Consider the following 26,379-nt stretch of genomic DNA (forward strand, 5'->3'; position numbering starts at 1 on the left):
TTAGTTGGTTAGCTATTTAGCTAATGTTGATAGCATAGCATCAACGCTAGCTCGCTGGCTACAGCTCAACACCAGCCATGGGGATACTATTTACTAAATGATGGAGGCTTTAATCGTCAAGGTAAGAGAGGATTTGTGATGATCAACTGAAGGCGTATGCTATGGAACAGTATGTGCTTGGCTACTACTTGGGTTTTCAGAAAAAGTACATTTAGCTGTAAGGGAGATGTCAATCTGTTGTCGACGGTGGTTGTGATGTTGGCTGAGTTTGCACATACTGGTTAAGGGAGAGGTGGGCTATCGCGTCATCGGTTCAGGAAAAGACTTGTATCGCTTGTAAAGATGGTGACGCAAGGGGGGTGTCTTCAGAATTGCGCACTCTGGGAGCCGGTCTCAGAAAGTAGCGTCTTCAGGCTGCCAGAACGCAGTTCCGTGTGGATGAAAGGTGCATACGATAAAATACTTTGCCTGATACGACCGAAATCGGTTTAGTCTGGACATGACCTAAGAGACTATTCTGACAACTTCTTACCTTATCTCATCTTATCTTACACACACAAAGCTAAGTGAACTGCTAATTCAGTAGAATCAGTCAAAATCTCCCTGTTGTTATCCAGTGAAGAATACCCTGAAGACTCTGGCAGGAGCACTCATTCAAGGGTACTACGACTATGCTTGCACCTCATGGTACCAAAGCACCTCAAATAGGGATGTCCCGATCCGATCACGTGATCGGTGCCGATCACATGATTTTCAGAAAATCGGGATCGAAAAAAAAAGAAATAATAATCAGGATTTTTCTTATCTTTTTTTTTTATTCAACAAACATGACCATGTTCACGTCTTAAACTCATACTGAGGCCTTAGTTTTGGTTTTAAATTGCAGATCATCATTCAGTTTTTAGATTACTCCGGTTGCAATGCCTCGCTTGAATGAAGTTAACTTTTCACCTGGATAACGTCAACATTCAGAGTGAATGTAATGTGAGCCACCGGCGATCGAGCCACCTCGAGCCCCTCGAGGGACTATTGAGGCAATAGTCTCGCTTCGCCAGTTTCTGACAAAAATTCGTCAAATCGGTTACTAATGGCAAGGCGCTCGCCACTAACGCAGGAGATGCTGGGTTCGAGCCCAGCTCTCGCCGTTGCTACTGGCTTGGCTGGTCGTTCATACTAACACAATTGGCAGTGTTAGGGGTGGGAAAGCCATTTACAATGTAAATGTAAATGTAAAGCCAGTGGGTGGGGATTGGACGTTGTGGACAGCGACTCCTACAGGTCGGTTGGTGCGCCTGTACAGCAGAATCAGGAAGTATCGGGGGCCGCGTGAGCCTCCCACGCGTTACTCCTTGCCACTGAGAGATTGCGATGTTCAGGTGCAAAGATGCGACAGCTGCCTCCTCGTGTACCGGAGGGGACACGTGATGCAAGGCTTGGTCCTCACTGCAGCCGACCAGTGGGAGGCATAGTCTAGCAACGTTCGAGACAGGGGAGGGGAGAATTGAAGGAAGAATTGGTGAGGCGAAATTGGGATGGGAGAAAAATAGAAAAAAATCAAATAAAAATTAATTTACATTTTTTTATTTTTTTTTTTATTTTAATTTTTTTTTAAGATCGGATCGGGAAAGATCGGTATCGGTAGATACTCAAAATCACAAAAAATTTGATCGGGACATCCCTAACCTCAAAGGCACTAAAAACCAAATTACAAACATCTCAAAACAAACTAGTCAGACTACTGCTTGACCTGACTCCTAGAACCCACCTCACCCCTGCCCACTTTGACAACCTAGGATGGCTTAGAGTAGACGACAGAGTACAGCAACTCGCAATGGGCCTGGTCTACAAGATACACTACACGACCAAGGTACCCATGTACATGTCAAAATACTTCCCAAAGGTCAGTGAATACCACGATCACAACACCAGAGGGAGCTCCACAAATCATGTTAAACCCAGATTCGGCTCAAACAAGGGACTAAACACGTTTAGCAATTATGCCACATCAATGTGGAACGCCCTACCCAAAGCTGTAAAAGAATGTGAATCACTACTACCCACTTTCAAAAACACTCTCAAAGAGCACCTACGGGAGACTGCAATTCGAAACTGGCCCCCACAAATGTCCTAACCCAGTTGTACAGTAAATTACCAAGTATGGCTTTGTCAGTATTCCAATGTACAGTGTACAGTGTCCCCCCCCCCACCCACCCACCCACCTCAAATGTACAGTCCCCCCCCCCTACCCAACCTCCTCCAATGTACAGTTTCTACGTCAAATGTATATACACTCTTTTCTGGACACTTTTTGTATCACAAACAGTACTGTATTTGCAAATCTGGTATGTCATAAATGTATAGATGTAGCAGTGTAGATGTGTGTCATATATGTTATGATGAATTGAAAATGGGGGACCCTGATGTAAACAAGACGAAAGTCTTTCTCTGGTCTGCATACTGTACTGTACCCATTCTGCAATCTGTTAATAAAGTTTTCAATCAATCAATCAAGAGCTCAGAGGATGAGACTCACGTCGATGACGGCCGCAGCGCTGCTGTCCAGGTGTTTGTAGAGGTCGTTCAGAACCTCCCTCAGCTTCTTCAGGGTCTTCTTGGTGGGCTGCAGGACCATGGCCTGGAAGTTCACTGGCAGGCCGTACCTGTAGGGACAATGACATCATCATCTCTAACCCCTAAGATCCCCTTTCAATTATTTTTTCTTTTTTGATCCACTTTTTCTCCCCATTTTCTATTTTTCTCCCATCCCAATTTCTTATTTCCAATTCTTCCCTCCCCTGTCTTGAACGTTGCTAGACTATGCCTCCCACTGGTCGGCTGTAGTGAGGATAGAAGCCTTGCATCACGTGTCCCCTCCGGTACACGAGTAGGCAGCCTGTCGCATCTTTTCACTGCAGCAGCTCGAACTCTCAGTGGCGAGGAGTAACGCGTTGGGAGGCTCACGCTGCCCCCGATACTTCCTGTTTCCGCCGCACCGGCGTCACCCAACCGACCTGTAGGAGTCGCTGTCCACAACGTCCAATCCCCACCCACCGGCTTTCCCACCCTCAACACTGCCAATTGTGTTAGTATGACGGCCGGCTAAGCCGGTAGCAACGCCAAGAGCTCGGCTCGATACCAGCATCTCCTGCGTTAGTGGCGAGCGCCTTGCCCACTGCGCCACTCAGCCGCCCCTCCCCCCCTTTCAATTCTTTATCATCTCTACCCCCTAAGATCCCCTTTCAATTCTTTATCATCTCTACCCCCTAAGATCCACTTTCAATTCTTTCAATTTCATGCAAGCAAACAAATCCTGTCGTTCTGTTGTGAAAAGGTACCGACGTGTCCCGTGTCTCGAGAGCCTGAACCCTGACCCTGGTGCAGCGGCCCCTGAGAGCCTGAACCCTAACCCTGGTGCAGTGGCCCCTGAGAGCCTGAACCCTGACCCTGGTGCAGTGGCCCCTGAGAGCCTGAACCCTAACCCTGGTGCCGCGGCCCCTGAGAGCCTGAACCCTAACCCTGGTGCAGGGCCCCTGAGAGCCTGAACCCTAACCCTGGTGCCGCGGCCCCTGAGAGCCTGAACCCTAACCCTGGTGCAGGGCCCCTGAGAGCCTGAACCCTAACCCTGGTGCAGCGGCCCGTGAGGGCCTGAACCCTAACCCTGGTGCAGGGCCCCTGAGAGCCTGAACCCTAACCCTGGTGCAGCAGCCCTGCATCACCAGGAGAGCAGACCTGTAATGCAGCTGGTATTTCAGGAGAGCAGACCTGTAAAGCAGCTGGTATTTCAGGAGAGCAGACCTGTAATGCAGCTGGTATTTCAGGAGAGCAGACCTGTAATGCAGCTGGTATTTCAGGAGAGCAGACATGTAAAGCAGCTGGTATTTCAGGAGAGCAGACCTGTAAAGCAGCTGGTATTTCAGGAGAGCAGACCTGTAAAGCAGCTGGTATTTCAGGAGAGCAGACCTGTAATGCAGCTGGTATTTCAGGAGAGCAGACCTGTAATGCAGCTGGTATTTCCTCAACTAATTTCAACTGTAGTAATAAGCCTAATTCAAGGAAAGTTGAAGAAATACAGTCAGTACCATAAATATTTGGACATTGACACAGTGTTCTAAATGTTGGCTCTGTGCAACACCACAATGGACTTGAAATTAAACAAGATGTGCTTTAAGTGCAGACTTGCCGTGTTCATCTGAGGGTATTTACATCCAAATCAGGTGAACTATATGTGCCTCCTCCTTCGGCTGCTCAGCTGCTCCGTGGCCAGGTGCGAGTTATTCCCTCATTATTTCATTTACAAAGAGCAGATAAAAGGTCTAGAGTTAATTTCAAGTGCGATATTTGCATTTGGGAATCCGTCGCCGTCAACTCTCAACACGAGGTCCAAAGAGCTTCACTGTCAGTAAAGCGAGGCATCAAAACCGCAGAAAGGCTGAAAACTGTAACAAACCCATCAGAGAGATAGCAAAACATTAGGTGTGACCAAATCAACTGTGTGGTGCATTCTAGAAAAAGAAAGAAGGCAGTGATGGATACAGAAGAATCCCTTCACAACAGTTGGCCAGATCAAGAACAGCCTCCAGGAGGTAGGCGTGTCTGTTCATGTAGTCCTTCTTTGTCAAACTCTAATCTGGTCTTCCCATTGTTGTTGCCCTCTGTTGGTACAAAGGCATAACTACACAAACCTCTACATGAAAGTCAATGGAGAATACTGGAAATACTTCATGTTGCCAGAAACCACACGCTCATCCTGTGCCTCTTCAACACACGCACGCACACATGCACGCACGCACACTGGATCCCTGGGTTCTCCTTCCTGCAGGTCCCTGTTCTCCTTCCTGCAGGTCCCTGGGTTCTCCTTCCTGCAGGTCCCTGGGTTATCCTTCCTGCAGGTCCCTGGGATCTCCTTCCTGCAGGTTCTCCTTCCTGCAGGTCCCTGGGTTCTCCTTCCTGCAGGTCCCTGTTCTCCTTCCTGCAGGTCCCTGGGTTCTCCTTCCTGCAGGTCCCTGTTCTCCTTCCTGCAGGTCCCTGGGTTCTCCTTCCTGCAGGTCCCTGTTCTCCTTCCTGCAGGTCCCTGTTCTCCTTCCTGCAGGTCCCTGTTCTCCTTCCTGCAGGTCCCTGGGTTCTCCTTCCTGCAGGTCCCTGTTCTCCTTCCTGCAGCTCCCTGTTCTCCTTCCTGCAGGTCCCTGTTCTCCTTCCTGCAGCTCCCTGTTCTCCTTCCTGCAGGTCCCTGTTCTCCTTCCTGCAGGTCCCTGGGTTCTCCTTCCTGCAGGTCCCTGTTCCTTCCTGCAGGTCCCTGTTCTCCTTCCTGCAGGTCCCTGGGTTCTCCTTCCTGCAGGTCCCTGTTCTCCTTCCTGCAGGTCCCTGGGTTCTCCTTCCTGCAGGTCCCTGTTCTCCTTCCTGCAGGTCCCTGTTCTCCTTCCTGCAGGTCCCTGTTCTCCTTCCTGCAGGTCCCTGTTCTCCTTCCTGCAGGTCCCTGTTCTCCTTCCTGCAGGTCCCTGGGTTCTCCTTCCTGCAGGTCCCTGTTCTCCTTCCTGCAGGTCCCTGTTCTCCTTCCTGCAGGTCCCTGGTCTCCTTCCTGCAGGTCCCTGGGTTCTCCTTCCTGCAGGTCCCTGTTCTCCTTCCTGCAGGTCCCCGTTCTCCTTCCTGCAGGTCCCCGTTCTCCTTCCTGCAGGTCCCTGGGTTCTCCTTCCTGCAGGTCCCTGTTCTCCTTCCTGCAGGTCCCTGGGTTCTCCTTCCTGCAGGTCCCTGTTCTCCTTCCTGCAGGTCCCTGTTCTCCTTCCTGCAGGTCCCTGTTCTCCTTCCTGCAGGTCCCTGTTCTCCTTCCTGCAGGTCCCTGGGTTCTCCTTCCTGCAGGTCCCTGTTCTCCTTCCTGCAGGTCCCTGTTCTCCTTCCTGCAGGTCCCTGTTCTCCTTCCTGCAGCTCCCTGGGTTCTCCTTCCTGCAGGTCCCTGTTCTCCTTCCTGCAGGTCCCTGTTCTCCTTCCTGCAGGTCCCTGTTCTCCTTCCTGCAGGTCCCTGGGTTCTCCTTCCTGCAGGTCCCTGGGTTCTCCTTCCTGCAGGTCCCTGTTCTCCTTCCTGCAGGTCCCTGTTCTCCTTCCTGCAGGTCCCCGTTCTCCTTCCTGCAGCTCCCTGTTCTCCTTCCTGCAGGTCCCTGTTCTCCTTCCTGCATGTTCTCCTTCCTGCAGGTCCCTGTTCTCCTTCCTGCAGGTCCCTGTTCTCCTTCCTGCAGGTCCCTGGGTTCTCCTTCCTGCAGGTCCCCGTTCTCCTTCCTGCAGGTCCCTGGGTTCTCCTTCCTGCAGGTCCCTGGTCTCCTTCCTGCAGGTCCCTGGGTTCTCCTTCCTGCAGGTCCCTGTTCTCCTTCCTGCAGGTCCCTGTTCTCCTTCCTGCAGGTCCCTGGGTTCTCCTTCCTGCAGGTCCCTGTTCTCCTTCCTGCAGGTCCCTGTTCTCCTTCCTGCAGGTCCCTGGGTTCTCCTTCCTGCAGGTCCCTGGGTTCTCCTTCCTGCAGGTCCCTGTTCTCCTTCCTGCAGGTCCCTGGGTTCTCCTTCCTGCAGGTCCCTGTTCTCCTTCCTGCAGGTCCCTGTTCTCCTTCCTGCAGGTCCCTGTTCTCCTTCCTGCAGGTCCCTGGGTTCTCCTTCCTGCAGGTCCCTGTTCTCCTTCCTGCAGGTCCCTGGTCTCCTTCCTGCAGGTCCCTGGGTTCTCCTTCCTGCAGGTCCCTGTTCTCCTTCCTGCAGGTCCCTGGGTTCTCCTTCCTGCAGGTCCCTGTTCTCCTTCCTGCAGGTCCCTGTTCTCCTTCCTTCAGGTCCCTGTTCTCCTTCCTGCAGGTCCCTGTTCTCCTTCCTGCAGGTCCCTGGGTTCTCCTTCCTGCAGGTCCCTGGGTTCTCCTTCCTGCAGGTCCCTGGGTTCTCCTTCCTGCAGGTCCCTGGGTTCTCCTTCCTGCAGGTCCCTGGGTTCTCCTTCCTGCAGGACCCTGTTCTCCTTCCTGCAGGTCCCTGTTCTCCTTCCTGCAGGTCCCTGGGTTCTCCTTCCTGCAGGTCCCTGTTCTCCTTCCTGCAGGTCCCTGTTCTCCTTCCTGCAGGTCCCTGTTCTCCTTCCTGCAGGTCCCTGTTCTCCTTCCTGCAGGTCCCTGTTCTCCTTCCTGCAGGTCCCTGTTCTCCTTCCTGCAGGTCCCTGTTCTCCTTCCTGCAGGTCCCTGGGTTCTCCTTCCTGCAGGTCCCTGGGTTCTCCTTCCTGCAGGTCCCTGTTCTCCTTCCTGCAGGTCCCTGTTCTCCTTCCTGCAGGTCCCTGTTCTCCTTCCTGCAGGTCCCTGTTCTCCTTCCTGCAGGTCCCTGTTCTCCTTCCTGCAGGTCCCTGTTCTCCTTCCTGCAGGTCCCTGGGTTCTCCTTCCTGCAGGTCCCTGTTCTCCTTCCTGCAGGTCCCTGTTCTCCTTCCTGCAGGTCCCTGGGTTCTCCTTCCTGCAGGTCCCTGGGTTCTCCTTCCTGCAGGTCCCTGTTCTCCTTCCTGCAGGTCCCTGTTCTCCTTCCTGCAGGTCCCTGTTCTCCTTCCTGCAGGTCCCTGGGTTCTCCTTCCTGCAGGTCCCTGGGTTCTCCTTCCTGCAGGTCCCTGGGTTCTCCTTCCTGCAGGACCCTGTTCTCCTTCCTGCAGGTCCCTGTTCTCCTTCCTGCAGGTCCCTGGGTTCTCCTTCCTGCAGGTCCCTGTTCTCCTTCCTGCAGGTCCCTGTTCTCCTTCCTGCAGGTCCCTGTTCTCCTTCCTGCAGGGTCCCTGTTCTCCTTCCTGCAGGTCCCTGTTCTCCTTCCTGCAGGTCCCTGTTCTCCTTCCTGCAGGTCCCCGTTCTCCTTCCTGCAGGTCCCCGTTCTCCTTCCTGCAGGTCCCTGTTCTCCTTCCTGCAGGTCCCTGTTCTCCTTCCTGCAGGTCCCTGTTCTCCTTCCTGCAGGTCCCTGGGTTCTCCTTCCTGCAGGTCCCTGTTCTCCTTCCTGCAGGTCCATGTTCTCCTTCCTGCAGGTCCCTGTTCTCCTTCCTGCAGGTCCCTGTTCTTCTTCCTGCAGGTCCCTGTTCTCCTTCCTGCAGGTCCCTGTTCTCCTTCCTGCAGGTCCCTGGGTTCTCCTTCCTGCAGGTCCCTGTTCTCCTTCCTGCAGGTCCCTGTTCTCCTTCCTGCAGGTCCCTGTTCTCCTTCCTGCAGGTCCCTGGGTTCTCCTTCCTGCATGTCCCTGTTCTCCTTCCTGCAGGTCCCTGTTCTCCTTCCTGCAGGTCCCTGTTCTCCTTCCTGCAGGTCCCTGGGTTCTCCTTCCTGCAGGTCCCTGTTCACCTTCCTGCAGGTCCCTGTTCTCCTTCCTGCAGGTCCCTGGGTTCTCCTTCCTGCAGGTCCCTGGGTTCTCCTTCCTGCAGGTCCCTGGGTTCTCCTTCCTGCAGGTCCCTGGGTTCTCCTTCCTGCAGGTCCCTGTTCTCCTTCCTGCAGGTCCCTGTGTTCTCCTTCCTGCAGGTCCCTGGGTTCTCCTTCCTGCAGGTCCCTGTTCTCCTTCCTGCAGGTCCCTGTTCTCCTTCCTGCAGGTCCCCGTTCTCCTTCCTGCAGGTCCCTGTTCTCCTTCCTGCAGGTCCCTGGGTTCTCCTTCATGCAGGTCCCTGGGTTCTCCTTCCTGCAGGTCTCTGGGTTCTCCTTCCTGCAGGTCCCTGTTCTCCTTCCTGCAGGTCCCTGTTCTCCTTCCTGCAGGTCCCTGTTCTCCTTCCTGCAGGTCCCTGTTCTCCTTCCTGCAGGTCCCCGTTCTCCTTCCTGCAGGTCCCTGGGTTCTCCTTCCTGCAGGTCCCTGTTCTCCTTCCTGCAGGTCCCTGTTCTCCTTCCTGCAGGTCCCTGTTCTCCTTCCTGCAGGTCCCTGGGTTCTCCTTCCTGCAGGTCCCTGGGTTCTCCTTCCTGCAGGTCCCTGTTCTCCTTCCTGCAGGTCCCTGTTCTCCTTCCTGCAGGTCCCTGGGTTCTCCTTCCTGCAGGTCCCTGGGTTCTCCTTCCTGCAGGTCCCTGTTCTCCTTCCTGCAGGTCCCTGTTCTCCTTCCTGCAGGTCCCTGTTCTCCTTCCTGCAGGTCCCTGGGTTCTCCTTCCTGCAGGTCCCTGTTCTCCTTCCTGCAGGTCCCTGTTCTCCTTCCTGCAGGTCCCTGTTCTCCTTCCTGCAGGTCCCTGTTCTCCTTCCTGCAGGTCCCTGGGTTCTCCTTCCTGCAGGTCCCTGGGTTCTCCTTCCTGCAGGTCCCTGGGTTCTCCTTCCTGCAGGTCCCTGGGTTCTCCTTCCTGCAGGTCCCTGGGTTCTCCTTCCTGCAGGTCCCTGTTCTCCTTCCTGCAGGTCCCTGTTCTCCTTCCTGCAGGTCCCTGTTAGGAAGGTCCCTGTTCTCCTTCCTGCAGGACCCTGTTCTCCTTCCTGCAGGACCCTGTTCTCCTTCCTGCAGGTCCCTGTTCTCCTTCCTGCAGGTCCCTGTTCTCCTTCCTGCAGGTCCCTGGGTTCTCCTTCCTGCAGGTCCCTGTTCTCCTTCCTGCAGGTCCCTGGGTTCTCCTTCCTGCAGGTCCCTGGGTTCTCCTTCCTGCAGGTCCGTGGGTTCTCCTTCCTGCAGGTCCCTGTTCTCCTTCCTGCAGGTCCCTGGGTTCTCCTTCCTGCAGGTCCCTGGGTTCTCCTTCCTGCAGGTCCCTGGGTTCTCCTTCCTGCAGGTCCCTGGGTTCTCCTTCCTGCAGGTCCCTGGGTTCTCCTTCCTGCAGGTCCCTGTTCTCCTTCCTGCAGGTCCCTGTTCTCCTTCCTGCAGGTCCCTGTTCTCCTTCCTGCAGGTCCCTGTTCGCGTGTATGCTTTCTACAACGCAGTTGCGTTTCCGGGTTGCTCTGATTGGCCGCTGACCCCACGTGACCCTACGCTATTACGCCCCCTTTATCTGACGCTCTACAGCTCTCCGTAACTTCCTCGCAGAACAGCTGCTTCCGTATTTATAATATTGGAAACGCAGCGCTGTGATAACAACATTAACGAGCGCTGTGATAACAACATTAACGAGCGCTGTGATAACAACATTAACGAGCGCTGTGATAACAACATTAACGAGCGCTGTGATAACAACATTAACGAGCGCTGTGATAACAACATTAACGAGACTCTCGTTGTGTCTATTCTGCTAACGCTAACGTTAACGCTAACGTTACCTCTCATTGTGTCTATTCTACAAGCTTTAACGTTACCTAAGCTCTCGTGTCTATCTGCTAACGTTCTCGCGTCTATCTGCTAACGTTAGCATTAGGTAATAACCGGTTTAAAATGGATGGTGATTACCTCACGTTGTGTCTATATTCTACTAGCATTAACGTTACTAGTACAAACAATCAAACCAAAACATTGACATCTAACTTATCTTTAGATATTTACTCAACCTCTAATGTCTAACTATGAATGAACACAACACTCTAACTCACCATCTTTAGATAATAAAGTACTCAACCTCTACTCTCTTTAACTATGAACAATAAAGGAATATCTTATCTTATCTTTCACTACCACACTACAGAAGGTTAACCTTTCACTACCACACTACAGACGGTTTAGTGAAAGCAAAGGGTTAACCGTCTAGTCGTTATGAAAGGGTTAACACCTTTGTTGTGTGGCAGTGAAAGGGTTAACCTGGATTGTCACAGTGAAAGGGGTTAACCACTTGGTAGTGAAAGGGTTAACCTGTATTGTAAAAAAAATCGCGCTGAGCCGTGGATGCACGCTGAAATACTGACCGCTATGAAAACCAGAGACAAAAAATGCTCTGAGTTTCGTAAAAGTCAGTCAAAGCTTAACATAAGCATGAGCAGTGAACTCCAAGCCCACGTGATGGAACTCAAACTGGAAAGAAACAGACTAAGAAATGATGTAAACTCCATGATCAAAACAGCAAAGAAAAAATTCATCAATGACAAAACCGAGGAAAACAAAAACAAACCGCGTGAACTTTGGAAATTACTCAATAACCAACTAGGCTGCAGTAAAAAACTTAAAACCAGATTCTCAAACATAAACATAAAGACGGACAACACGCTCATCACAGAAAAGCTGGATGTAGCCAATTACTTAAATAGTTTCTTCACAAACATAGCCACAACACTGGTAAACAAACTACCCTCCCACTCAGGGCATTATGGGGTAGAACACATAGTAGCTTACTACAAAAACCTAGGGGTCCACAAAGACGACTTCAAACTGGAAATGGTAACAACAGATGAGGTACTCAAAAAACTGAGCGCCCTCCAACCTAACAAGGCCACTGGCCATGACAACATCCCCTCCAAATTCCTCAGAGACTCAGCAGCCGCCATCACCCCAGTCATCACACACATAATAAACCTCTCTATAAAACAGGGACACGTCCCCAAGGACTTCAAAATTGCGAGAGTGACCCCTCTGCACAAAAAAGGCAGTAAATTAGACCCAGGCAACTACCGCCCTGTTTCTATCCTTACCTCCATCTCGAAAGTCATGGAAAAAATTGTATACGAACAGGTCGAAAAATACCTTGCGGAAAAAAAAATAATCTACGAATTCCAATCTGGCTTCAGAACATCCCACTCCACTGACACATGCCTTCTCTATTTAAACGACCACATCAAACAAGAGGTGGACGCGGGCAAATACTGCGGCATGGTCATGCTGGACCTACAAAAGGCCTTCGACACTGTCAATCACACCATTCTGATTGACAAGCTAAAAGCAATTGGTTTTGATAGTCTATCAGTGAGCTGGATGCAATCCTACCTGGAGGGGAGAGAGCAGATGGTGGAGGTAAACGGTACCCTATCCCCCCCCCTCACAGTAAACTGTGGTGTTCCACAAGGAAGCATACTAGGTCCGCTACTGTTCCTAATTTATGCAAATGACATGTCGTCAGCTTGTGACTGCAACTTGTTCCTGTTTGCGGACGACTCAGCCCTGCTGGTCTCTGACAAGAACAAGTTACAGGTTGAAAAAACCCTCAGCTCAGAACTAAGCAAAATCTGCATATGGCTCGCTGATAACAAACTATCATTACACATGGGCAAAACAGAGTCCATTCTCTTCGGTTCAAATAACAAACTCAGCAAGACCGACGGCTTCTCAGTTACAGTGGGTGACAATATTGTCACAAGGAAAGAAGATATTACCTACCTGGGTTCCATCCTAGAGGCAAATCTTTCCTGTGACAAAATGGCATCCAATGTAATAAAAAAAGTCAACCAACGAACTCGTTTCTTGTACCGGATCTCCTCACTGGTAAACAAGAATACCCTGAAGACTCTAGCAGGAGCACTCATTCAAGGGTACTACGACTATGCTTGCACCTCATGGTACCAAAGCACCTCAAAGGCGCTAAAAACAAAATTACAAACATCTCAAAACAAACTGGTCAGACTACTGCTTGACCTTACTCCTAGAACCCACCTCACCCCTGCCCACTTTGACAACCTAGGATGGCTTAGAGTAGACGACAGAGTACAGCAACTTGCAATGGGCCTGGTCTACAAGATACACTACACGACCAAGGTACCCATGTACATGACTAAATACTTCCCAAAGGTCAGTGAATACCACGATCACAACACCAGAGGGAGCTCCACAAATCATGTTAAACCCAGATTCGGCTCAAACAAGGGACTAAACACGTTTCGCAATTATGCCACATCAATGTGGAACGCCCTACCCAAAGCTGTAAAGGAATGTGAATCACTACCCACTTTCAAAAACACTCTCAAAAAACACCTAAGGGAGACTGCAACTCGAAACTGGCCCCTGTAAATGTCCGAACACAACCCCCTCCAATGTACAGTAAATTACCAAGTATGGTCTTGTCAATAATCCAATGTACAGTGTTGTTTGTACAGTTGTACAGTGTCCCCCACCCACCCCTCCTACCCACCCACCCCTCCTACCCACCCCCCCCCCACCCACCCAACCACCTCCAATGTACAGTCCCCACCCACCCCTCCTACCCAACCCCCCCCCCCCCCCCCCACTCCTACCCAACCCCCCCCCCCCCCCCCCAACCACCTCCAATGTACAGTCCCCCCCCCACCTACCCAATCCAATGTACAGTTTCTACGCCTAATGTATATACTCTTTTCTTTCTGGACTCTTTTTGTATCACAAATACAGTACTGTAATTGCAAATCTGGTATGTCATAAATGTATAGATGTAGCAGTACTGTCTATCTGTATGTCATGTATGTCATATATGTTACGATGAATTGAAAATGGGGGACCCTGATGTAAACAAGACGAAAGTCTTTCTCTGGTCTGCATCCCCTTAACAATTGTATGTATTGAGCTGTACTGCACTGTACCCATTCTGCAATCTGTTAATAAAGTTTTCATTCATTCATTCATTCATTCATTGTCGCAGTGAAAGGGTTAAAGGAATGTTCTCCCAGCAGAATGCCAGCAGGAGCTGCAGCCTCAGTAAGAGACACAGGAACTGTTCTGCAGAGCTGAGTGATGTTTATGGTGGACATTTAGAATATCATATTCTTTCCTTCAGAAATTGCTGTACAAGTAGAGGTCAAGTACTTTATTATCTAAAGATGGTAAGTTAGAGTGTTGTGTTTGTTCATAGTTAAAGACAGTAGAGGTTGAGTACTTTATTAGCTAAAGATGTTAAGTTAGAGTGTTGTGTTCATTCATAGTTAGACATTAGAGGTTGAGTAAATATCTAAAGATAAGTTAGATGTCAATGTTTTGGTTTGATTGTTTGTACTAGTAACGTTAATGCTAGTAGAATATAGACACAACGTGAGGTAATCACCATCCATTTTAAACTGGTTATTACCTAATGCTAACGTTAGCAGATAGACGCGAGAACGTTAGCAGATAGACACGAGAGCCTAGGTAACGTTAAAGCTTGTAGAATAGACACAATGAGAGGTAACGTTAGCGTTAACGTTAGCGTTAGCAGAATAGACACAGCGAGAATCTCGTTAATGTTGTTATCACAGCGCTCGTTAATGTTGTTATCACAGCGCTCGTTAATGTTGTTATCACAGCGCTGCGTTTCCAATATTATAAATACGGAAGCAGCTGTTCTGCGAGGAAGTTACGGAGAGCTGTAGAGCGTCAGATAAGGGGGGCGTAATAGCGTAGGGTCACGTGGGGTCAGCGGCCAATCAGAGCAACCCGGAAACGCAACTGCGTTGTAGAAAGCATACACGCTCCCTGTTCTCCTTCCTGCAGGTCCCTGTTCTCCTTCCTGCAGGTCCCTGTTCTCCTTCCTGCAGGTCCCTGGGTTCTCCTTCCTGCAGGTCCCTGGGTTCTCCTTCCTGCAGGTCCCCGTTCTCCTTCCTGCAGGTCCCTGGGTTCTCCTTCCTGCAGGTCCCTGTTCTCCTTCCTGCAGGTCCCTGTTCTCCTTCCTGCAGGTCCCTGTTCTCCTTCCTGCAGGTCCCTGTTCTCCTTCCTGCAGGTCCCTGTTCTCCTTCCTGCAGGTCCCCGTTCTCCTTCCTGCAGGTCCCTGTTCTCCTTCCTGCAGCTCCCTGTTCTCCTTCCTGCAGGTCCCTGGGTTCTGTCTGAGGCTGACACATCATTTAACCAACAAGGACTAATGTACCAAGCCGTTGATTTGGCCACACCTAATATTTGTGCCATCTCTCTGATGGGTTTGTGATGGTGAAGCTCTTTGGACCTCACAGTTGCTCAGGGGCGGGCTCTCGAGACCATGGCTGCCATGTGATAGGTCACATTTTAAATTCAGTTCCACAGGGGCAGGCTTTCAAGACCATGGCTGCCATGTGATAGGTGACATTTTAAATAAAGTTCCACAGGGGCGGGCTCTCGAGACCATGGCTGCCATGTGATATGTTACATTTTAAATTCAGTTCCAGAGGGGTAGCCTCTCGAGACCATGGCTGCCATGTGATAGGTTACATTTAAAATTCTGCACACCCTGGGTTTACCTTTAAACTAAAACTGAGTTTACAAATTAAACTTATACTGGCATATAACATACAGCCATTATAACCGTGCTGTAATATGAATGCCTTTATTAGTTGTGTTCGATTGGCTATATGATTTTTAGATGCATCTATTTTGTTGTCGGCTAATAAAGACAGCGCTGGAATATGACTGCCTTTTCCCGTGTTGTTTGATTAATACCCCAGGGATTAAAGTTCTCCTCAATTTTATTCCAAATCGCGATGGATCTCCCGTCAATTTTCTACCTGCTGCATATGATTTCTAGAGGCATACTACAATCTATTTTGATGTCAGTATTGGGTAGCCTATATAAACAATATAATACGAGAGCATATACAAGAACAATGAATCTCACTGCATGTATGATAGATAGCCTGCCTTTCAATACATGAACTTGAATCCCATCATATACATAGTCTGTCCACTATAGTGTCATTGCAATGCGTTTTCTATTCTTTCTTATACAGTAAAAAGGGGGAAGAACACTATATTCATATGACTTGTATTCTGCTTACAGCTTCGAAGTTCCACTTGTTTCGTTTAACGTAAAGCCTTTTAAATATAATCAAAACGTTCCCGTGTTTCTGCGGTCTGCGCAGAATAATAACGAGTTGAGCTTTATGATTTATGATGAATTGAAAATGGGGGACCCTGATGTAAACAAGACGAAAGTTGGTCTGCATCCCCAATTAACAATTGTATGTACTGAGCTGTACTGTACTGTACCCATTCTGCAATCTGTTAATAAACTTTTCAATCAATCAATCAATCAAGCTACGCGGAGCGCAGTCAGTCAGTAGCCTACACCCCGTATATTCCGATAACGCTATATAAACCATGCTGCATTCATTCTGAGAGAAAGATCTATTATTCCAAATGCTATTTATAGGGTTTTGACCATAATTACACTACTGTTGCTATTTTACAATGAACTATAATGAACTACGGTTCGTACAGAACGTGCCAGTGTTATTATGCACAGAAGCTCATTTCCTTGTTGTAATAATATATTCTACCACTGGGCGCTAGGTACGCCAGGTCTGAACTGTGCGTAGATGTACGCACGAAGTCAAGTTCAAGTTGAAATTGATGAATCCCACTCTTTGCTTAGAAATGATCGTACGCACAGGGTAAGCACAGATCTGTGCGTAGAACACGTTGATGCATGAGGGCCCAGGCCTGGAGACGCAGTAATGTGAGGTCTATGACTGGTCACTAAATGTACTATATATTATTATCACAATACCTTAAAACAGACTCCACGAACACCCGTAGTGCCTTGATGTGGATCCAGGCGATGAAGGCCTCGCTGAAGTTCACTTTCAGCCATCGGACGAGTGGACCCTATACATGGGAAACACATCTCAGGTTAGTGATGTAAATTACAAACATCTCAAAACAAACTGGTCAGACTACTGCTTGACCTTACTCCTAGAACCCACCTCACCCCTGCCCACTTTGACAACCTAGGATGGCTTAGAGTAGATGACAGAGTACAGCAACTTGCAATGGGCCTGGTCTACAAGATACACTACACAACCAAGGTACCCATGTACATGTCAAAATTAGGGATGCCCCGATCACGTTTTTTGCCACCGATACCGATCACCGATCGTCGTGAGCCATATCGGCCGATACCGATCCGATACCGATTGTTTTTGATTAAAAAGAAATTAAAAATGATTTTATATAATTTCTTTTTTTTTTATAAAATATATATATTATATAATTAGACTTGTACTTGTATTATCTGCGAGACATCGCCACCACGCAACAAGTCAAAATGCTCGCTATCTGCAAACAGCTCCACTGTCTGTGTACTCTAGTAGCCTCCAGCTCCAAAAAGGATTCTCCGGCGCTGCAGCTGGACCCTATTGGTAACGTTACGGTTATTTGGTCATTTCACATTCAGCAAGCCCTCAGCTCCAATACGCATTGAATCAATGTTATAAGACATTGATATCAAGAGCTATCTGTAGCTACTGCTAGCCGGCTAGATGACGTTAAGACAGAACTTTAGTTCAATGGGACATTTCGTTTTGAACAGAGAACTAACGTCAGCTAACGCAAGCTAACGCAAGCTAACGGAGGTATGAACATGGACTACTAGACTTTCTGGATAATTTGTTGATATCAGGAGCTATCAGTAGCTAGCCGGCTAAATACCGTTAGACAATGCCTACTAAACGTGAATAGTTGACTGGGTAATTTTGTTTAAACAGTAACGATAGCTAGGTAGCTAACGTTAGCTCAGGTCGAATGCACTACAGACTCGAGCAGGGGAGCCTCCTCTCAGTCCTCAGTGTTTACAAACTCTACACGGGGCGGGCGGGGCTAGGGAGGAGGAGCAGCGGCAGTTTGCAGGTCGTGTGTGTCTGAGACAGACAGCGAGTGAGACCTTCGCTTGATCGGTTTCCGCTATCGGCGAATATGACTCATTATCGGAATTCACAGATTGCATATTTATACTGAGTATCGGCCGATAACGATCGGTGGCCGATCGATCGGGGCATCCCTAATCAAAATACTTCCCAAAGGTCAGTGAATACCACGATCACAACACCAGAGGGAGCTCCACAAATCATGTTAAACCCAGATTCGGCTCAAACAAGGGACTAAACACGTTTCGCAATTATGCCACATCAATGTGGAACGCCCTACCCAAAGCTGTAAAGGAATGTGAATCACTACCCACTTTCAAAACCACTCTCAAAGAACACCTACGGGTGGCTGCAATTCTTCCCTAAATAGTTCTTGCATAATTTGGAGGTGTGCTTTGGGTCATTGTCCTGTTGTAGGAGGAAATTGGCTCCAATCAAGCGCTGTCCACAGGGTATGGCATGGTGTTGCAAAATTGAGTGATAGCCTTCCTTATTCAAAATCCCTTTTACCTTGTACAAATCTCCCACTTTACCAGCACCAAAGCAGCCCCAGACCATCACATTACCTCCACCATGCTTGACAGATGGCGCCAGGCACTCTTCCAGCATCTTTTCACTTGTTCTGCGCCTCACAAATGTTCTTCTGTGTAATCCAAACACCTCAAACTTCAATTAGTCTCTCCATAACACTTTTTTCCAATCTTCCTCTGTCCAATGTCTGTGTTATTTTGCCCATATTAATCTTTTCCTTTTATTGGCCATTCTCAGATATGGCTTTTTTGCTTTGCCACTCTGCCTAGAAGGCCAGCATCCCGGAGTCGCCTCTTCACTGTAGACTTCTTCTTTCGTGTAACGTCAGAGGTCCAACTCCGTATCTTGTAGCCATGCCCTTAACTCTGGTCCCACATCAAAGAGGCTGGCTTCCGAGGGTGGTTTGTATAGGGGGCAGATGGTCAGGATGTGGTCAATAGTCTGCTCAGGGTCTCCAGCTGCCAGTTAAGGACCTGTGAGGCGTCTATTTCTCAAACTAGACACTCTAATGTACTTGTCTTCTTTAGGGATGGGTACCGAATTCTGTACTTTTGAGGTACCGAACCGAAACACGTCGGTACTACCGAGTATCGATTCAAGTGAGATACCAAAAAAAAAAAAAAAAAAAATTATTTTCATGTCAACGTTCCCACCCACAATATATGCTTACCTAGGCAAGCAGAAAAGTTTGGATTTTTTTTTTACGACTGAGGTAGGTAAATAAAATGTCTTGAGACTAAAGTACCGAAAAAAGGTATCGTTGGGTACCTGTATCGATTCACAGGTACCATTATCGGTTCAAATGTGAAAGGTACCCATCCCTAGTCTTCTTGCTCAGTTGTGCACCGGGGCCTCCCACTTCTCTTTCTACTCTGGTTAGAGCCCGTTTGTGCTGTTCTCTGAAGGGAGTAGGACACACCGTTGTAGGAAATTTTCAGTTTCTTGGCAATTTCTCGCATTGGAATAGCCTTCATTTCTAAGAACAAGAATAGACTGTCGAGTTTCATTTGAAAGTTCTCTTTTTCTGGCAATTTTTCTGGCCATTTTGAGAGTATAATCGAACCCACACATGTGATGCTCCAGATACTCAACTAGCTCAAAGGAAGGCCAGTTTTATAGCTTCGCTAACCAGCAAAACCGTTTTCAGCTGTGCTAACGTAATTGCACAAGGGTTTTCAAGATTTTTCTAACCATCCATTAGCTTTCTAACGCGATTAGCAAACACAATGTACCATTATAACACTGGAGTGATGGTTGCTGGAAATGGGCCTCTATACACCTATGTAGATATTCCATTAAAAACCAGACGTTTGCAGCTAGAATAGTAATTTACCACATTAACAATGTATAGTCGTCAGCCTGTGACTGCAACTTGTTCCTGTTTGCGGACGACTCAGCCCTGCTGGTCTCTGACAAGAACAAATTGCAGGTTGAAAAAACCCTCAGCACGGAACTAGGCAAAATCTGCATATGGCTCGCTGATAACAAACTATCATTACACATGGGCAAAACAGAGTCCATTCTCTTCGGTTCAAATAACAAACTCAGCAAGACCGACGGCTTCTCAGTTACAGTGGGTGACAATATTGTCACAAGGAAAGACGAAATTACCTACCTGGGTTCCATCCTAGAGGCAAATCTTTCCTGTGACAAAATGGCATCCAATGTAATAAAAAAAGTCAACCAACGAACTAGATTCTTGTACCGGATCTCCTCTCTGGTAAACAAGAATACCCTGAGGACTCTGGCAGGAGCACTCATTCAAGGGTACTATGACTATGCGTGCACCTCATGGTACCAAAGCACCTCAAAGGCGCTTAAAACAAAATTACAAACATCACAAAACAAACTGGTCAGACTACTACTTGACCTGAACCCCAGAACCCACCTCACCCCTGCCCACTTTGCCAACCTAGGATGGCTTAGAGTAGACGACAGAGTACAGCAACTTGCAATGGGCCTGGTCTACAAGATACACTATACGACCGGGGTGCCCATGTACATGTCAAAATACTTCCCAAAGGTCAGTGAATACCACAACCACTACACCAGAGGAAGCTCAACAAATCATGTTAAACCCAGATTCGGCTCAAACAAGGGACTAAACACGTTTCGCAATTATGCCACAACAATGTGGAACGCCCTACCCAAAGCTGTAAAGGAATGTGAATCCCTGCCCACATTCAAAACCGCCCTTAAAGAGCACCTACGGGAGGCTGCAATTCGAAACTGGCCACCGTAAATGCCCAAAACCCCCACCACCTCCTAATAGACAGTCTCCTCCCCACCGCATGTATATATTCCCTCCCCGCCGTATGTATATTCCCCTCCCACCCACCCACCCCCTCCTAATGTACAGTCCCCTCCCCATCATATGTATATACTCTGTCAGGATCTAGGGGTAACAGTACTGTATATTTGAATACCGCCTATGTCACAAATGTATCAGTACTAAATACCTATATGTCCCTATGCCATAAATGTCATGTATGTTATGTATGTCATAAATGTCTATATGAATTGAAAATGGGGGACCCTGATGGAAACAAGACAAACGTCTTTCTCAGGTCTGCATCCCCTTAACAATTGTATGTATTGAGCCGTACTGTATTGTACCCATTCTGCAATCTGTTAAATAAAGTTTTCATTCATTCATTCATTCATAGCATGTATTTCTGATTAATTTAATGTTATCTTCATTGAAAAAAACAGTGCTTTTCTTTAAAAAAGAAGGACATTTCTAAGTGACCCCAAACTTTTGAACAGTAGTGTATATATTTTTTTATGATCTCTTTCTCATAAACAGTACTGTATATTTGTATATCCTGTATGTCATAAATGTCTTGATAAAACAGTACTGTATATTTGTATGTCATGTATGTCATAAATGTCTTGATGAATTGAAAATGGGGGACCCTGATGTAAATAAGACGAAAGTCTTTTTCTGGTCTGCATCCCCTTAACAATTGTGTGTATTGAGCCGTACTGTATTGTACCCATTCTGCAATCTGTTAATAAAGTTTTCAATCAATCAATCAAACATCGCAGCCTGTTTGATGTGAGGCTATGCTATGTGGAAATGTAGCTAGCATAGCGTAGCATTGTGGATATGTAGCTAGCATAGCATAGCATTGTGGATATGTAGCTAGCATAGCGTAGCATTGTGGATATGTAACTAGCATAGCGTAGCATTGTGGATATGTAGCTAGCATAGCATTGTGGATATGTAGCTAGCATAGCATTGTGGATATGTAGCTAGCATAGCATTGTGGATATGTAGCTAGCATAGCGTAGCATTGTGGATATGTAGCTAGCATAGCATTGTGGATATGTAGCTAGCATAGTGTAGCATTGTGGATATGTAGCTAGTATAGCGTAGCATTGTGGATATGTAGCTAGCATAGCATAGCATTGTGGATATGTAGCAGGCATAGCTTAGCATTGTGGATATGTAGCTAGCATAGCGTAGCATTGTGGATATGTAGCTAGCATAGCATTGTGGATATGTAGCAGGCATAGCTTAGCATTGTGGATATGTAGCTAGCATAGCGTAGCATTGTGGATATGTAGCTAGCATAGCGTAGCATTGTGGATATGTAGCTAGCATAGCATTGTGGATATGTAGCCCACATCTCAGGGTTAGACAGCCGAGCTATCGTGATTTCAAACATCTCAAGAGACTCAATCACTGGACCAGGAGGTGAAGGAAGTAGCCTCTATGACCAGGAGGTGGTATACGTTAACGTTTTACCTACTTTATCACTGTACAGAGCATTAGGCATTTTCTTTTTGAAAGTGGTAACCAATGGTTACAGGCAGCCATGTTGGAAGAAAGAGTTACACAATGCAAGGCATCTACTTACAAACTGTTTCTTCTTGTCCGTGGAGAGGCGAGTCATCTCCTCCTTGTCTGCCTTCAACTCCTCCTCGTTGTACTGGAAGTCCCTCACTGTGAACCTACAGGCGAGAGGAGGGGACATCAAGGAGAGGACAACAAGGAGAGGACATCAAGGAGAGGACATCAAGGAGAGGACATCAAGGAGAGGACATCAAGGAGAGGACAACAAGGAGAGGACAACAAGGAGAGGACATCAAGGAGAGAACAACAAGGAGAGGACAACAGGGAGAGGACAACAAGGAGAGGACATCAAGGAGAGGACATCAAGGAGAGGACATCAAGGAGAGGACAACAAGGAGAGGACAACAAGGAGGGGACATCAAGGAGAGGACAACAAGGAGAGGACATCAAGGAGAGGACATCAAGGAGAGGACATCAAGGAGAGGACATCAAGGAGGGGACATCAAGGAGAGAACAACAAGGAGAGGACATCAAGGAGAGGACATCAAAGATTTTGATTTTGATTTGATAGTTTATTTGATAGGGACAGTACATGTTAATGAACATCAAGTACAAAATACAAAATGTAAACATGCAGGGCTGTAGCATGAGCTAATTTACACCTGTAGTCCCTAAACAGGAGACAGCAAAACTCTTTCAATAAATAAATAGCCTGCTTAGGGTAAAAGCATTGTGACAATCAATGATAAAAACAACAATAAAAACAAGAAACAAGTTACATAAACTAAATCAGATTAAAAATGATGACAGGTCTGGTTTGCCTTAAGATGCAGTTTAAGATGGGTCTTGAACATGGAGTATGTGGGGCACTCTAATAACAACTGGTAGGCTATTCCAGTAGTTACCACCTTTAACAGAGAACACAGTTTTAGCAAAGGTAGTATACTGAAAAGGCACCTTACAGTCCCCTCTACTGATGGCCCTGGTGGTAATGCCAGTGTCTCCTTTTTGTTGGATGAACTCATTCAATGGGGGAGGGGCAAGTCCATGCAGAACCTTGTACATGAAGCAAGTATATTTGAGAACTTGGAAATTCTTGAAACTTAGCATGTTATGTTTTTCTAAAATATTACAGTGATGAAATTAATTTGGTTTCCTATCAAATACTTTTATGGCTTTTTTGTAGAGTAATTCTATTGGTGTAAGAGTAGTGACATATGAAAGAGACCAGTTGATAAAACAGTACTCAATGTGTGATCAAATAAAATCATTGAATGCAGAAACATCCTTGCAGCATTAACTGGCAGGCAGGGCCTGATCTGCCTGAAGTTTTCTATGTTAAACTTGACTGTGTTTGTTACTTTCTTCACATGAGTTTTGAAGGTCAATGTAGAGTCCAATGTGACCCCAAGATACTTGAACTTGTTTACAATGTCCAGCTCCGCCTCTCCCAGAAACACATTAGAGTGAGTGACCTCTACTAGTGACTTTGTGAACATCATACACACTGTTTTCTTGGTGTTAAGTGAAAGACATGATTTTGTTAGCCAGTCTTGAACATGAGTCATTGCAGATGTCAGAGTTGCAGAGGCATCTTGTATTGATTTTGCAGATGTAAAGATTACACAGTCATCAGCATACATTTGGACATTGGTGTTTTGGCATGCATCAGGTAGGTAATTGATAAATAATGAGAACAGTATTGGCCCAAGACTTGAACCCTGTGGAAGGCCTGTATAACAGTCAAGGTAGGGAGATTTGACACCATCAACACAAACACATTGCTTTCTACTGGATAGATATTTCATCCACAAGAGTTTGTTTTTAACTTCACTGTTTTATACTCCCTGTTTGTTTTGTTTTTAACTTCACTGTTTTATACTTCCTGTTTGTTTTGTTTTTAACTTCACTGTTTTATACTTCCTGTTTGTTTTGTTTTTAACTTCACTGTTTTATACTTCCTGTTTTTATTTTTTTTAACTTCACTGTTTTATACTCCCCGTTTGTTTTGTTTTTAACTTCACTGTTTTATACTTGCTGTTTGTTTTGTTTTTAACTTCACTGTTTTATACTTCCTGTTTGTTTTGTTTTTAACTTCACTGTTTTATACTTCCTGTTTGTTTTGTTTTTAACCTCACTGTTTTATACTTCCTGTTTGTTTCTCTTACTTGTTCTCTCTGGCCTTGTGTCTGAAGTCATCAAGGGCCTTTCTGAACAGAGTCACGCTGAACAGTCCACTGTCGTTGTCTTCAAACAGGAGACTGGAAGAGAAGCAGAGCACTGGTCATTAATAGGGGTGTAACGGTACGTGTATTCGTCCCGCGAATTTACGGTACGGCCGTCACGGTGCGGTACGTGCAGCCATATGAAGAAAACGCCTCACAGCGCACACACACCAGTCGCGCATGCATGCACTCGCGGGTTCCGTGTCCGTGTGAGAACAGCGCGCGGCACACCGAGTCCGACTTCAGAGCGGGCGAAAGTGCGCGGAGAAAGGCACATTAACATTGGAACAGCTGCAGGGTCATTACAATGTTACAATGTTCTTTCGTTTTCTTGTTCGCCCAATAATGTCAAACAAATGAAGCCAATGGAAAGACACACACACGCGTCGCCAACACACACACCAACATTCTCCCCCGCCGGACTCTCAGGCAGAGCTGATCAAATAAAATAAAATAAAATAAACGTACATACTGAGCTCCTCTCCAGTTGAACTGCTACTGTGTTTAAATCCAAATAATGCTCTGCCATTGTTGTAACATCTGTTCTCTAGTATTCAGTCTTGTGAAGTAAAATTCTCTCTAGAAGTGAAACTGAAACTTAGCAAGGATAAGTTGTTAAGCAGTAGGCAAGTGGATGCCTGAACACAGAATGACACCAGTATCACTGACTACCACGGCAAGCCTATAGAAAATTATTATATTTAATAATAATAATTATCATAATTATCATAAATATATAATAATAATTATAAATTATTATACAAAAATTATAATAATAATTATAAATAAAATTATAAATATATTTGTTTCTGTTGTACCGAAATCGTACCGAACCGTGACCCCGATACCGAGGTACGTACCGAACCGTGGCTTCTGTGTACCGTTACACCCCTAGTCATTAACCATGGTGTGGTGTTCAGGTCTGTTCAGGTCTGTTCAGGTCTGTGGTGGTCAGGTCTGTAATAATGGGTTTTCATTGAGTGCACACTGTTGCAGCCCCCCTACACATGTCCAAGAGTATGAAGAAACAACCACCAGGTTAAACCATGAGAAGAAAAGAAAAGCCGTCTTACTTGGTGGAGCGTGGCACCACCATCTCAGCAAGAGTTTCATACGTCTTCTGCCAGTCAGGGTAACCTGTCCTGGAAACACAAAGGGTTTTATTTAGTTTAATGTATTTCATCTCGAGCATCATTGAGAGCAAAGCTCTGGTTTAAAATTACAAGAATTCTACAGGCATATTAAATATGGTAAAAACACAAATGAAGGAAAAGAAAACCAGCTCAGATGAATTAGAGAACGAATAAGACAAAAACACAAAGAGAATGAATGAGACAAAAACACAAATGCAGATTTTTGCAACAGCTGTGAGGGTGGAGAAAAGAGGGCGGGGTTTGTGAGGTCAATACCCACTTCTGTACAACTACCAGCATGGTGATGAGGTACTCTGAGTCCAGCACAAAGTCCTCCTTCTTCACAATGTCAGCCAGACTCCTAGTCAGCAAGCTCCCGCTAGAGGAAGACAAGAGTATTACAACACAACCATGGAATGTAAACACTGGCCAGTATTTACAAAGCATCTCTGAGTAGAGGCGTTGATCACGGTCACCTTTCAGGTCATAATGAAGAACGTGAGGCCTGTGATCCTAGATCATCATGCTTGATAATACGGGCGAGAGAAAGAAGACTTAGTGCAACTGAGTGGAGTCCGACCATATGAACCTACACATAAAGCACACATACTGGAGAGAATGTGTGGACTAGCAGTAAGCAGCTGGTAAATGGTGCATTTATATAGTACTTTTATCCAAAGCGCTTTACAATTTGTTCCTCACATTTTACCGACTCACTCACACATTTACACACCGACGGCAGAGGCAACCCTGCAAGGTGGCAACCTGCACATCGGGAGCAATTAGGGGTTAAGTGTCTTGCTCAAGGACACTTCGACGCGCTGTCCGGGAGGCGTCAATATTTTAGGCAACCAACTTGTGTTCAGCGTTTCTCTGATTGGCCACGACGCCCATGTGACCGCGGCAGCGCGAGAGAGCGGCAGTGCGGAAATAGGCTGCATTCTATTGCCATGCTCTGCGACAAACTCTAACCTTAACCAACTCCGAAACAGCGCCTAAACTTAACCCTTCTAACCTTAACCAACTCCGAAACAATGCCTAACCTTAACCAACTCCGAAACAATGCCTAACCTTAACCAACTCCGAAACAATGCCTAAACTTAACCGGCGAAAGAATGCACATAAAAAAAAAAAAAAAAAAAAAAAAAATTGAAGGGATTCAAACTTGTCACCAACGCACCGCAGGATCCACAGCAAGGCGGCGAACCAGTTGAGCTAACGTCGATGTTAAAAGAGGGGGAATTACGGCTGCATAATGCCGCGGCAGAGCTCCGCTGTCGCTGCCGCGTCGCCGCGGGGGCGTGGCTAGACGCAAGTTGGTTACCTTAAATAATTAAGCATCCGGGAGGAGCGGGAATCGAACCAGGAACGTCCAGATTACCAG

General features: G+C 47.0%; 1 protein-coding gene across 1 annotated transcript in view; it reads right to left on the reverse strand.

Annotated features, from left to right (window-relative positions):
* LOC311246240 (V-type proton ATPase subunit C 1-A-like) overlaps window positions 1–26,379 on the reverse strand; it is a 57,239-nt gene that overhangs the window by 2,766 nt on the left and 28,094 nt on the right. The window contains exons 7-12 of the mRNA XM_084336364.1: window positions 25,276–25,374; window positions 24,936–25,004; window positions 23,806–23,898; window positions 21,702–21,795; window positions 16,173–16,270; window positions 2,534–2,660 (exon numbers count right to left, since the gene is read on the reverse strand). Coding sequence (XP_084192490.1) covers window positions 2,534–2,660; window positions 16,173–16,270; window positions 21,702–21,795; window positions 23,806–23,898; window positions 24,936–25,004; window positions 25,276–25,374 — 580 coding nt within the window. The remainder of the gene's footprint in view (window positions 1–2,533; window positions 2,661–16,172; window positions 16,271–21,701; window positions 21,796–23,805; window positions 23,899–24,935; window positions 25,005–25,275; window positions 25,375–26,379) is intronic.

This window comes from Notolepis coatsorum (genome assembly GCF_963971535.1).
Source record: "Notolepis coatsorum genome assembly, chromosome: 19".
In the NCBI taxonomy this organism is placed as follows: domain Eukaryota; kingdom Metazoa; phylum Chordata; class Actinopteri; order Aulopiformes; family Paralepididae; genus Notolepis; species Notolepis coatsorum.